Source organism: Vidua chalybeata, chromosome 2, assembly GCF_026979565.1.
Source record: "Vidua chalybeata isolate OUT-0048 chromosome 2, bVidCha1 merged haplotype, whole genome shotgun sequence".
Taxonomy (NCBI): Eukaryota; Metazoa; Chordata; class Aves; order Passeriformes; family Viduidae; genus Vidua; species Vidua chalybeata.
The window spans coordinates 102,161,692-102,176,335 of NC_071531.1; the positions used below are offsets into that span (position 1 = coordinate 102,161,692).

A 14,644-nucleotide genomic window follows, 5' to 3' on the forward strand; every position below is an offset into this window, starting at 1 on the left:
TTACATGTGCAGACAGGGGCTCCGACAAATATTTTGTCAACCCCAGCTGTCTGCATATTTTCTCCATGAAAGCAGGTGACAAAACAGATTCTTATGTCTCCTATGCACTGGGCAACTGCTGACTGTGTCAGCTTCTCCTCTGTGAGGATATCCTATTCAAAACTCATTTGCTTTCTGACAGAAGCAGGACCTCCAGCAGTGACAACAGGAGGTCTTTGCAGCATGGAGCAGACGCTGAAATTGCTGAAGGGGATAGGTGGGCAGTCTCACAAGAGGTTATCTACCTGACTGAGGTGTTTTTTCAAGAGATATCAGATCACAGAATAGAGAAGTGTTGAACCAGAGCACCTACGCCTCTTACATGCTGGGTTCAGCTTCTGCCACCTCCATAATGGGAAGCAAAAAGCTTCTTAAAATGGTGAGGGGCTTTGGGAATTTACTGACAGGGAGATAATTGGGTGCAAAACATGTCATTTGGCAGAGTGGTACCTAGGGCAGATGTTGTAAGGAATGTGAAGGGTTTGGTAGCATCAAAATGGGTAAAAGAAAACAGAAGAGAAGACATTCAGGATGAGTGATAGCACACGTAGGCTGATAGTTAGATGGATTACCCTGCAGCAGAGAGCTACAGGAAGGAGAGGAGGTACCAGCACTAGTTATTTTAAGGGCTGAAGGGGAAATTAAAAAAAAAATTACTAAGACTGCAAGTTGGATCTTCAGTAAATCCCTTTTATCTATAAATGCCATATTTCAGAGTTTATTGGACTTTCACTAGAAACTTCTTATCAAAACAAAATTTTTTAATACTGTACAATTGTGTAAAGGCATTAAAAAATCAGTCTTTTTCTACTGTCCTTCCTTTTTTTTTTCCTAATCTCTTTCTCCTTGATTTTCTTCCAAGTGTCTCATCAATTCTTTGGTCTCTTCTGCCTTGCAGTTTTCTTGATTCCTTTTTAATTTATGGTGGTCTCTCACTCCATTTCTTTCTCACAAGCGGGTTATGCTGTATACTTACCACATTTTCTAGTCATGAATAAGAAGAGCTGAGTGAGAGACATAAACTAAAATGAGTGACAGAGTTTGATACAGTATTGTTTGGAGCTTAAAGACAGAAGTCTAGCACATGTTTTGGCATCCCCCTCCTTTGCAGCCCAGCCTAGTGGGGGGGTCCTCCTAATAATGACAATACTCTCAGGCTGGTATTGATAAACATGGAACTCGGTCCATAAATGCCAGAGCTTCATGTTGAGTTTTAATTTTATGCTAGAAGAGAATCTGTTAGTAGGATTAGTTGTGAATTGTGACACCCTCGTGTCATGATTTGAAGAAGCACTGGATCCTCTGAGATAGTGGTGATAACAGTGTAGAACAACCAGGGCTGACTTGGTGCTGTAGCAGCCCCTTCAAGAGTCAATGGAAGAGTGACTTTTCTCTGCACCTACTTTTATTCTTATTATCTGTAGGTGCTGAAAAGGCTGCAGGAACATTTGCCATGTTCCTGCTTTGTTCTTGCCTTCGTATCCATGTTCACAACAACTTCAGCAGCAGCTAACAAAATGCTGTTAATGCTGTTAAATTCATGAGTCCTTAGGGTGGGGATTAGGCCTTTGGTACATTTGTACAAAATCTATATGGAATGGGTTTGTTAGGCCCTACTGCTGTTAAACTGCTGGCAAAAAAAGTGCTCTACTGAACAGCAACAGCATCGAGGGATTGCCAGTCAAAGATTCACTGCATATGGATCTAGGTGGTGTATTTTTGTGGAGGGAGAAATTGGCAGCCCCAGAAAGGACAGGTAAAGCTGCAGAAAGCAGCCCAGCCCCTGGGGTAGTGGCAAAGTTGTGTGGTGTGAGGTGTGAGCCTCTCCCCATTCCTCTCCAGCCCTGATCCCAGTGTAGGGGACACAGAGCAGCTGGCACAGACCCTTCTTTAAAATGCCAGCACACAGCTGTACCCTGACTGCTGAGCACATGGCTGTACAGGATGTCTTGGGATTTGGGAGTGGGAGGTTGAAGAGGAGACAGGCTGTGAAATTCCATGGAGTCCTTCTGTCCTTGATGGATCAAAATGATGGTTGACAGCCAAGCTGAGCACTTGGCATGTACATGGGCTGGCCAGGGGAAGCTTGCATCCTTGAGAAGAAAAAAGATTGTCATTTTTTGGAGAGGGGACAGGGAAAGGAAGAAAGTATTCCGTCTTCCCCCCAGTTTCTCAAACAAGGGAGATAAAGCAAGAGTGACCTCTAAGCATGATCTTGCTACTTAAAAACATGTCACATGAGTTGAAGAAATAGGTGGATTTGGGGATCGTTGCATAAGAGAAATACTGTTTGCAAATGCAATTTAAAAAGAAAGAAAGAGAAAGAAAACCTGTATTAAAAGTCCAAGTTATATTGCAGAATTGAAACACAAGGAGCACAGTGTCAGCGCAGCCAGTGATGCTTTCTGTCTGGCATCCTGTTCCTTGCCCCTTGCCCACAGGAGTCAAGGGGTGCTGAAAGTCTCAGGGCTCCCAGCTGTGAAGAGTTTCACAATAGCTTGTGAGTGAGATATATATATATATATATATATATATATATAGGTATATATATATAGGTATATGTATATATGTGTATATATGTGTGTATATATATATATATGTGAGCTATATATTGTGTATATATATATATATACACATAGAGCAATATATAACCTTTAAGTTGGATATCTCATGAAAATGTCTAATTATTGTGTAAGAAAAACACATCTGATGGGAGATATAATTGAATGCATGTGCCACACCATAGAGAACCATTTCTTAAATGGCAAATAAAAGAGCATATGAAGTGGAGATGGCTCTGAGAGGAGCCATTTTTTGGTAGGAAATGTGGTTACTGTGTTGTAACCTGCCACAATGAAAGAATAGCTGCAAAAATAAGCTGAAAAGCCTCTGTTATTCCCAAGCATGGGAAGAACATACTTTAGTCTTTCTCCAGGGTATCAGGGAACAACTTACCGACATCCTCTCCTCACTAGGCTGAGATATTTCCAGTATTGCAGAGTAGATATAAATTGGTAGCAGACATCAGTACTTCTTTGCATTTTTATTAAAAGGTTAAATAGAGAAAGTTAGGGTTTCTTTAGAGAATACTACCCTTTCTTAAAGGTCAGTTTGTTGCTGAAGGTGACTTACTGTATTTCCAAGAGGTCACTACTTACAGGAATCCACAGGAAAATATTCATACCTAATACTTAACAGTAGAGTTTAGGCACCTTCCTGATTTTAGACACTGTAAAATTCACTTTTTACCTTTGCTTTTAGGAGCTGTCAAGCACTAGATACATCAGGTAGCAAATGAAATAACTGACAAGCAAACTGTTTTCATAGGTGCTTAGCAAGATAGCCAGGATTCAGTAGATTTTGAATACACAACTCTGCTCATACAGCAGAGGTAAAATACCTAATTTAGATTTAGAGACTGTTCTCACCCACTCTAATTTGATGGAGTTTTGTATTATTGTAATGTTCAGTGAAGGAAGAAATAATCTGGGAAGATACAGGTATTGAATGGAGAAGTCAAAACTGAGCTTCATGCCTGTCTTCCAAGTAATCAAGAAAGGTCCATTTTTGTTAAGTATAAATACTTAATACTTTTGTTAAGTATAAATACTAAGTGTCAAGGTTTTTGTCACTAAACTGAGTCAAAGTCAGCCTTGGAGGTAGAGGAGTTCTGTGTCCCTAAGTGAAATGTGATTTTTTGCTTACCTTGTGCCTGGCTGCTTTGGCATTTCCTTGCTACTCTCCTTTTATCTTTTCCAATTAATTTTTTGTTTTGAGACCACCACACCTGCGACAGATCTGGGAGCACAATGCAGGCAGAAGGCAGACTCAAGCCATTGCTTTTTAGTGAGCTTTTTCTTTTCTTTAGAGCTGAAATTGATCCCAAGTATAGACATTGATAAAAATGCTGGGGGAAAAAATATCTTAGTGAGGGAATAGCAGAGAGAGGCAAACTCCATCCCCCACTTTTTTTTTTGGAGAGTTGCTTCCCAAGCCAGACAACAAATTCCAAAGCTGGTCAGCTGGTTTTGAAGTCCTGCAGCAATAAAATGGGTTGTGGAGTTGTTCTTGGTGCATTATCATCTTCTGTTCAAGAGGTGAGCCAGAGGATGCTTTCTGCCCAAACACAGAGGGTATAAAGTATGTTGGATGGCCGTGAAGTGGGGAAACACAGGGTATGCCGTGAATTAAGCAGGAATGTGACCCCAGTTGTCCCCTCTCCTGACAGGTGGATGCTGCAGTGACACCAGAGGAGCGCCACCTTTCCAAGATGCAGCAAAATGGCTACGAAAATCCCACATACAAGTTCTTTGAACAGATGCAGAACTAGGACATCATAGCAGCCTCATGAGTTGAACAGAAGAGTAATTGCTTCACTGCCCATTGGTGTTCAGTTATAATGTGGAAAGAAAGAAAAAACACTCTGCTTTATTATTTACTCATTCTCGCCTTTTGACAGCTGTGCTGTAACACAAGTAGATGCCTGAACTTGAATTAATAAAATCGGTAATGTATTTTCTCTCTCTTTCTCTTTACATTTCAGTCTTTACACTACATTATTAATGAATGTTTTTTGTGTACTATAAAGAGGTTAGCTGTATTTAACTAGTGCATGGATAGATTCTCTTTCCCAATTATTTATCATGTAGCTCCTTAGCCAGTTGTATATTATTCTTGTGATTTGTGACAAAAATTAGGTCCTAGTTGAAACATGCTTTAAGAATTGATGGGGGATGCTTTCTGTGTCTGTGGGGTTTAGCTGCTTCTCTTTGCTGAGCATTTTTTTCTGATCACTATGCATTTTAAAGTAAACCAACATTTTTTAAAAGTATTTCAGACGAGTTATTGAAATTCTTTTCCTCTGCAACTGCATTTTATTGTATGGATTGTTGCTCCTGCTGTATTAGTGATGTAGGAATCATGAGAATACACATTTGTTTTGTTGTGCCTGTTTTATGTGCACACTTTAGGCATTGAAAGGTAAACTTTATTTTCTTTTCCATGTATCTTTTTGATCTTTAAAAAATTATTAAAAAGAGTCCCTGTTAATTGTGAGCACTTCTGGGGGAAGAAGTGCCTGCTGGCCAAAAATTAACGGGAGTCCTCTGCAGGATGATTGTACAGAGCCATTACTTATGAATTGATAGCTTTCTACACTGTGTTACATAAATAAATTAAGAAAAGAATGTGTGGGCAAGAGTTTTCTTTGGAGGCAGAAAACAAAGAGTTCTGAAAGCCATTTAAACAGAATACACGGGTGCTCACACTGGGAGAGAGTTGGGATCCGACAGAGATTGCGGCACTGACAGTTGGACTAGAGCAGAAGGAAGGCAGCAGTGAGATAGGGCAGGAAGTGGGAAGTGCCATCTTTGGCACAGCTACCCTCTAAGATGTCTTTTCCTTTTTTCCTTTTCTTTTACTTTCATTTGTATAACAGTGTTTTAATGTAAATAAATACATTCCTGGAGGAGCCCTGTTGTAGTAGTGCGTTTCTGTGCCAACCAGCTACCCTTGCTCATGCAGAGAAGCACGACATGGATGGCTAACCAACCTCCCACTTTCCTGGCCATCCCCTGGTGTGATTTACCAGCAAGTGCTTCCCTCTCCTCCCCGCACCTCTGCTGGCTTTCTGGCAAGATCCATGCCTTGCAATGTGCTATATTGGTAAAAGCGAGGAGGAGCCTCTCAGACTGCATGCAGCTTGGTTCTGCTGCCTCACACTAAGTGCCCAGGAGGGACAGAACAGCAGCACCACAAATTTTTTTTCTGCAGGAAGATGGCAAAGCCATTGGTGAGCTGGGATACATAACCCCCAGCCCAGCATGTTCTCTCCATCGCCTGAGAGTTTCCTTCAGCTCCTGGCCCTCCGGGAGCACTCCTGTGGCACAGGGAGAGCACAGTAACTCACGCCACAGGGCTCTCCTGCCAAGAGAGATGAGACCACAGTAAGCAAGTGGACCTGGGGATCTTCAAGATAGCTTCTATACCCAGTCCAAAATAAGGACTCCTCTGTTCAAACTTGGAAATGGGTTCTGGAATAAAACTGGAGGGGTGTGCTTGTGAAAAAGAAGGTGAATTACTGTTTCTCTACAGTGAATGGGTTAGATAAAGCAAGACTGAAGGAAGAACTAGGAGCAGAATAAAGACAGCATGATCTCTTCAGGGAAAGCCTCTTGTAACTCAGTTTGTGTGCAAGCCATGGCAGCCTCTTCTTCAGCATCACTGGCAGCTTATGTCTCGGCAAGCAAGATGAGGCATGGCTGCAGTGGGGCTGCATAGCTCAGGCGAATGGCTGAGTCGCTCCCGACTTCAACTCGGAGAAAATAATAGTTTCCAGTCCTGTTACTCACTAGTCCTTCCCCATCCATGATTTTACACAAAACCTCACCTTTTCAGGTAACTCACCTGCTGGCCTGGAACACACCATGCTGGCAGATTGGCCAGGAGGGATGTTTAGTCAGTGAGGGAACAACCAGGTCAGGGACTTTCAGAAGCCATGTGTGGAGATTCAGGATGATGAGGTAGCACCAACTACTCTGAACCAGTAGTAGGAAAAACTGCAGAGCTTCCCATTGCCTGTTACCAACGAAGTGCTTATTCCTTTTGCTCTTCCATCTCTACTGTGTCAAGGGAATTCATCTCAAGAGATCAGAATACTGGAAGTGGTTGGTCTTATTTGCAGACCTTGGAGTACCAGTGTGTTACAAAAAACTTACAAAATACCCCCAGAGGATTTACATTCTCCAGTTTTAAAACTAAACTTGTTGGACCTGAGTAATGCGTGATGATAAGCAGAGGCTTTCAGGCCCCAAACTGCTAATTTTTTTTTTTTTAATAAATATTTAGGTTTAAGCTTGTGTCTGTTTGTGTAATTGTTGTTATATAGGTCACACATAACACCTAGAAATGAATACACAGGACAGTCTTCTGTGCACATGACCAGTATCATAGAAGAAGATCTCACTTCAGGGGGAAGGCAGGATGTAATTCAATTTAGCCTAGTCTCATTGGGCTAAATGGAATTACATCCAATTTTGGATTGTATTAAATGCAAAACAAAAGAGGGATTATCAAAGTTCATTCGAGAGGAAGCTGGAGTAATCCATAAGATACAGAGAACCTGGCCTTTAGAGCAAATTTAATTTATAATACCATGATTCCATGCAATCCCAGTTATAGAAAAATGCAATTGCTTTGAACACCAATTCCCAGACAATCAAGCCTCCCAGTGTGGGGTTATGTGTCCAGTGAGATTCTGGTGCTGCTCTTGCTACTTGTGCATGAGCAGTTAATAAATTACTGTTTTATGTACTGATTCAGTGATCAGGTTTAATGATTCCCTCCACACACACTCTCCTGAAAGAAAGGCAATAAGTGCACACCATGATATGCATGGAAAGCACAAAGCGTGAACAAAGTTCCCAAAACTGCAAGAGAAACACTCCCACAACTGCTCCAACTCTGGAAGCTGATGTTCCCAGGTAAAAGTGGCAGCATCCTGCCCACCTCTAGCCATGCAAGCTCCTTATTGTGGAAAGGTTATATTAGGTATGAACAAACACAAAGTAGAAAAGCTGACAGAGGACAGTCGCTGAATGCTTTGCTTCTAAGTGTGGGATTGATTGGGTATCACCCTCTTCAGCAATAAACCAGGCAGGGCCACTGCATGCAGCCATGGACTGGAAACAAAATGCTATTCCCCAGCCCTGAGGAAATTACTCTTGGAGGGGTGGGGGAATAAGTAAAATAAAAATATCAAATGTCTGTTGAATTGATCTATTAAATGTGAGAAGTTTTCTAGCCTGTTCATTTCAACAGAACATGGTTAGAGTGTGTTTGCACGGCAGGTTCATCAGCAGAGCTGGTGAGGGTGGTCCCTGGCAAGCGAGAGTAGTGCCAGGCAGGGTTGAGAGCCAGCCCAAGTCTCCTCAGCCCTTGGGCTATCCTGGCAGTCTTGCATTGGCTGGCTTGCGTTGGCTTGCTCAGGTTAATGAGTACCAGGTGCAAGGTGAAGCTTCGGACATTTTCAGGCACATAGTAGTGGAGTCACCACAAAATGTGCCATGCTCTGCATTCAGTATCTGCCTCCAAATCAGACTGGAGAACCAACATTTGGGGATATGGTTTAGGGGTGGTTATGGTGGTGCTGGGTTGACAGTTGTACTAGATGATCTTGAGAGTGTCTTTCCAACCTTGATGGTGCTGTGTTTCTCTGACTACATGGTGATCTAGGAAAAGCAAACCAAGGCTTTGTGTTGCCTTTGCAGACAACACCTCACAGCAGCTGTATTTTCCTCTAGGTCTCTTGTGATCTTTGCACAGCTCCAAATCTCCATCCTCATTGTGTCTGCACTTACCAAAGCAATTTTGGAGGGCCTTCACTGTGTGGCCAAATGGCTCATTTTTATTGTTTAAACTAATGGATTTTGTGGGCAGTAGGCAAGCTGCTGTTTAAGTGCTTCCAGGCAGCACGCATGAAAACACCCTAATGATACATAAGAACAGGTTACAAATAACACTGTCTGCTTGTATTTGTCTGCACTTTCTCCATCACTTGAAAATGAGTGGCTCAATTAAGTCAGGCTTACAATGGCTCTTCTCTCTCATTGCTTTCCAGCAATTATCTACTCCTCCTCCTTCCTACAAGAAGTAAGCACTGAATATTCCTCACAGCTTTCTGCAATCCTGGGAAATTTATTTGGCTGACTATACAGCAAAATCTTTCAAGGTTCCAAATAGAAGTATTGAGATTCATATCAAAGTAATTAAATATTCAGGCTTTAATAGGATTCTTAGTTAAAGCTGAATTTGGACACTGAATTAGAAAGCAAGTCTCCCTAACTAGTGTCTCCCATGTATGGTCTTCAGCATCTGTTGTTAGGAGACGCCATAGGAGCTAGGCTTGTTTCATATGAAGAAACAAGAGAGAGGATCTCATCAGTACATAAAAATACCTCAGAGTAGGTTTTTAGGAAGATGGTAGCAGACTTTTCAGTGGTGCTTCATGACAGGATGAGAAGTAATGGCTATAAACTAAAACACCAGAAGATCCACCTCAACAAGAGGAGGAATTTCTTTCCATGGAAAGTGGCAGAGTACTGGAACAGGTTGCCCAGGGAGGTCCTGGGTTCTCCCTCTCTGGAGACATTCCAAACCCACCTGGACACATTTCTGTGTCATCTGCTCAAGGTGACCCTGCCTGGGCAGAGAGGTTGGACTGGATGATCTCCAGAGGTCCTTTCCAACCCTGACATTTTCGTGGTTCTGTGTTTGTAACCTAATTTCTCTAAGGAAGATCGTTCGAGAAAAGCATCCACAGCAGTTTCAGATAGGATACCACCTAGGTCAAAGGGTGATTGGTGTCTTGGGGTGATTTTATCATGATAACTTTATTTCCTAATCATCTGCTTTATGCCCAGAAATGGCTGCAGTATCTTTAAGATGAATCAAGGGGTGGGGCTGGAGCCTGGGAATGCTGGGTGCGGGCTCTGTTCAATCTCTCTCTTTCTCTCCAGTGTGCTCTGGACAGAGTGGACCAGGGAAAATGCATTGTTACTTTTGTTGGATTGGGCTTTTTGCTTGCTTAGAGCAAGAAGTTTTTTTCCCTACCCTTCCCCTAGCCTGGAGGCTGTACTGGGAATCCTCCCAGCAGCTTTTTGGTTTTTTTGTTCCCTTGAACTCTTTTCGGCTTGGCTTGTTTTTCTTTTTGGCCTGTCCGGGGTGCCAGCAGGACTGCCCTGAACCCAAGACCTAGGAGGAGCTGAAGCAACACGAGAAAGAACATTAAAATCCACCAACTTTGGCTGCTGTGAGGAGGAGACCCACACCAGAAATTCAACAGATTTCCCATCTGCTTTGCTCCAGGCTGCTACGTGAACTTCTCTTCCCTTCCTGCAGACAAAAGGGACCAGTTGCCATTTTGTTTTCCAGGCCACATGATCAGTCCGAGAAATTTTATTCCCTGGGCATTTTTTGAGGTTTTTTTTTGTTCTGATGTGGGGGTGTGTGTGGGTGGGTGGGTGGAGAGTAAGTTCTGGGAGTTCATATCTAGCATTTGTGCAATCCGTTTCTCGCCCTCTTTTTTTTTTTTTTTTTGTTAATAAACTTTTTTTTTTCACTTTCACTCACTGGTATCAATTTCTCTCATTGGCAGAAGAAAAGGGAGGGAGTTATTGAAGCGCTTTTCTCTTTAGAGGAAACTCTCATTCCAGGGCCTTTTCTCCAGCTGCTGTTGTGAATACTATAGCCTGACACTTTTCTCCAAGGGAAGAGAGGAGAGCAATGATTTTAGTCTTATTTTAGATGACCATCTTACTCTAATTCAGCTCAAAGCTCAGAAACCATGACAAACCATTTCCACAGTGTGTCATAGCAGGCAGCTATTACATTAATAATACCTGTGATGCTTGTGTGTCTGAGACGTAACACATGGCAAAACTCCTGTTAGTCATCAGCAAACAGCCTGGTTTATTGTATCTGACACCCTTTTATAGGCAATTCAAAAACTCCTGGTGCTACACAGACATTGGTTTAAACTCTACACCCCACAGACTCTTAACCAGTCAAATGCTTGTATTTTAGGAGAGTTGTTATTGGTCGAAGCCTCTGTCACTCATCCCAAAGGATGGTTTTGGAGGTGGGCTGGATTTAAAAATAACTGGATTTAAAATCCAGTTATTTATAACTGGATTGATGTTCAGCTTGCAATGCAACAGGCAACCAAAGTAGTTATTTGGGAAGGATGGGAGTAATTTTCATATACTTGGAAAAATCCTGAATTGAAAATAGCCATTTTCAACTGATTAATTCACTACCTGCTGCTCCAGGAGACACATCTTGCCTCCAGCAAGGAAGGCAAAAGCTCTGTGCTTACAGCCAGCAGCTGGAGGTGGTGGAAAGGAGGAGGAGAGATGTTCACTTGCCCAGAAAGGTGGAACCCAACCAGGCAGCTTCGGAAGGGTGAAGGAGCAGCAGTAGCAAATGGGAAGCTCTGTGCTGGGCTTTGGGACAAAACAGTGTGAAGGGGCATTACAAAAATCCAGTAAAAAAATATTGATACTTCTCAGTTGTGCCAGACTCGCTGCAAATTCAGACTGGGGGGTCCCAAGCCTCCTGTTTCTTGCAGAAGGGCTGGGCTGTCAGGCTGCTGGGATATGTCCTTGCACCAGCTCCCTCCCCACACCTGTTCTGCCCCCTCCCAGTGGGGCTCAGCTGCCCAGTGGTGTCCATGCTCAGCCTTCAGCTCTGCTGTGTGTGTTAATACATCTCCCTTCTGCAACCCCGGGACATGTTGTCTCTGTTCAGGAGCATCACTTCATTTTATAAAGAGTGCTGGTGATCTCTCGTGTGCTTGAATCTATTGTCAGAGTGACATCAGCTGAGAAATGCTGGTAGTGGAGCAGGAGTTCTTTTTAAGAAGTTTCTTTCCATCCAAAAGTAAGAAGTTCCCCTTACAGTAAATCACCTCAGTTCTTCTGAAATCAAAAAATCGTAAGAAAATTGTAACTTTCCATAATCTGAAAGCAAGCAATGACTTCCCCTCAAGAGCATTACGAAGATAAATATCCAATGAAGTTGTATTTTAATTATTTCTTTTCACTGTTAATTCTTCATAGATGAAAGGAGAAAGAGTGGAGCACAGCAGCACAGCTGAAGGATACAGCTCAGCACAGTGGAGTTTTCTCTTTTAGTCATACAAGAATGAAGCTTCAGCATCAGCTCTTATGGGGGCTGGAGGTGACAGCAGTCATGCTGAAGGGCTGGCTGCTGAGAATGTTTCTTTCCTGGTCCTTCTGGTGATAGTAATTGTATTTTAATTTACTATTAAGACTACGGGCTCCTCATTAGGCAAAGCAGTTACAACACGTCAACATGTTTATAATAATTGTTGTCACAGGCTGCCAACATGTACTACTATGCAAGAACCTAATGGATTTTGTATGATCAAGGCATAAAGCACAATTTTATTTCTTTCTGAAAGCTATCAAGAATTGCTGTAGGGTACCATGGACAATTCTAGAATACACAGATTGGGAAATATATCAGGAATTCTTCTTTGACAAGAAGGAATGCATATTGTATTTTTGAATGTGTGATAGGTGTGGGTGGAGAAATCCTCAAAGAGGAAGATAGGTAAAGAAATTCTCAGAGACTCAGATCAGCACTGAAAAAAGGTTTCTTTTCCTTGGGCCAGGAGACTATTAATTAATTTTTTTTTAGCCAAAAATCCCTATACATACAGCTGAACTCATCTTTTGGGAAAGAAGCTGCATGAGATCTTACTTGGTAATATCTATGTTTGCTTCTCTTACACCTATTATTGGTTTGCTGAACCACTATAACCAGGGTTTTAATTAAGATTTTGTTTAATGACTAAAGATTTACAATTCCAGCAAATGGCAGGCATTTTTTTATTCTCTAAGTTAAGCCTTGCAAAGGGAAATTGCCTCTTTTCCGTACAGAAAACTGATTGCCCTGAAGGTCATAGGGAAAAAATGCATTTTCTAGACACAAGCTAGTTTAAAAGATGTTGAAAATATCTCCTGAAAACCAGTCTGCACACACAGCATGTCTTTTGGAAGAAAGGAAAAAGCCAAGCTTCTCAGGAGAGACTGACTCCTGGAGTTATTTTGGCACCAATGCCCCTTAGCAAAAAGGCAGGTGCTGAGCTAGCACACTCCCTGGGACCACTGTCAGGAAAAAGGAATATTTTTGCCTGCCATACTTCCACTTCATTGAAGGCTTTCAAAGGTCGTATAAGTAAAAAGGAAGAAAGTGCTTAAATAAAGTAAATAGCTCCAGTAATTCCCAAATTATTTGTGAAAGTCATATTGAGCTGGTATGAAGTTTGTGAGTTTCTCTGCAGTGAACAAACTTTTATTTTGTTCCTGGTTGAAACAAAATTGTCATCAGTAGCTCAAGCAATGGAAAAGTGTAGAGCATTACCAGTATACATTTCTAGTGAGAGCTCTTATGTATTGATTTGGCATGGCCTGGTTTCTGGCAGCAGGGGGGCCACAATGATGGCTTCTGTGAAAAGCTGCTGGAAGTGTGCCACCATATCTGGCAAAGCCAATGGCTGATGGTTCTGAAGATGGATACGCTGCTGGCCAAAACTGGGCCAATGGGAGAGGTTGGTAACACCTCTGTGATGACACATTTAAGAAGGAAATCAAAACAAATCTCAAGTCTTTGCTTCTAGTCAGAGAAGAGGAGGAGGTGAGAACATGTGACGAAACAACATGGAGACACCAAGGTCAGTGGAAAAAGAGGGGAAGGAGGAGCGCCAGGAACCAGAGCCCAGCCTCCTCTGCAGGCCATGGTGAGGACCATGGTGAAGCAGGCTGTCCTCTTGCAGGCCATGGATCCATGGGGGATGCAGAGATCCACCTGCAGCCCATGGGGGAGGTGCCCATACTGGAGCGTGTGGATGCCTGGAGGAGGCTGTGATCCAGTGGAAGACCCAGAGAAGACAGAGGGCCCTGCTCCCAGGCTAGAGCAGCCTATCCTTGGAGGACTGCACTGTGTGGAAAGAGAGACCCATGTTGCAGCAGTTTTGGAAGGACTGTCTGCCTGTGGGTGGAATTCATGCTGCAGCAGATGTGGTATGGCTGCTGCTTGTGAGAGTCGACCCACCCCAGAGAAGTTCACAGAGAACTGTTTCCCATGGGAAGGACCCCATGGTCTCACAGGGGATGGACTCCTCTCCTGGAGCAGTGGAAGAAAATCTTCCAGTTTGAACTGACCACTACTCCTACACCCTGTCTCCCTGCACTGTCAGTGGGAAGGAGGGAGGAGTTGGGGGAAAAAAGGTGGTTTTCAGGGCTTTTTTTACTTCTCATTGTCCTCCTCTGATTCTGTTAGTAATAAATTTCACTTTGTAACTTTAAGTTGAGCCTGTTTTGCCCTTGAAGCATTTTCTGCTGGTCCTTATCTCAAGTCAGGAATCCTTAGTTAACTTTTCTTTCCTTTTCCTTCCTCTGCCCAGCTGTGGGTGCCTGGCATTGGGCCAGTGTCAAACCATGGCATCCTATGTAGTCACAAGGCCAAATACAGTTTAGAAAATGAAATACAAGATTCCCCAGCAGGCAGAGGCTTCAAGATCAAAATCCTTAAATGGGTAATCTAAAATGCTTCATTGAGTAACACTGTGATACAATAGCCTGTTGGAAGCTGCTCCCCAGGATCACTGCTCATAAGACCTCTGTGTTAGATGATATTGAAAACAATTCTGCGTAGGACGCTCGAAGTTTAATCAGGGTAGGTTTTTCAAGCCCCTTCACTGAAACACAAATAATGAGAGATTACATATTTCTAGGTGTGCACTGATGAAAATGATAAGAGGAAAAACTCCATTTATCTATTTACTTCCCAGCCCAAGGGGATAATCAATGACAGTTGCTTCGGTCAGCAGCTGGTGACAATAAAATCAAGAACTACCCTGACACCATCTGGTTTAGTTAGAAAGGCTCTGGGAGAGAGGGAGCCAAGAGGAGACAGTCCTTTGGCACACCAGGCTGCTCCTAACCTGCAGCTCCAGCTCTCATTGAGCTTTTCTCAGAACTGCTTGGGCTGTATCAGGCAATTCTTTGTTTCCCTGCATTTT

General features: G+C 42.8%; 1 protein-coding gene across 4 annotated transcripts in view; it reads left to right on the forward strand.

Annotated features, from left to right (window-relative positions):
• The window catches only part of APP (amyloid beta precursor protein), a 181,325-nt gene extending 175,816 nt beyond the window's left edge, over positions 1-5,509 (forward strand). For all 4 annotated transcript variants that reach the window (XM_053933841.1, XM_053933859.1, XM_053933838.1 and 1 more), the window contains one exon: positions 4,268-5,509. In XM_053933841.1, the coding sequence (XP_053789816.1) occupies positions 4,268-4,369 (102 nt within the window). In that variant the 3' untranslated portion in view covers positions 4,370-5,509. The remainder of the gene's footprint in view (positions 1-4,267) is intronic.
• The last annotated feature ends 9,135 nt before the right edge of the window (positions 5,510-14,644 follow it).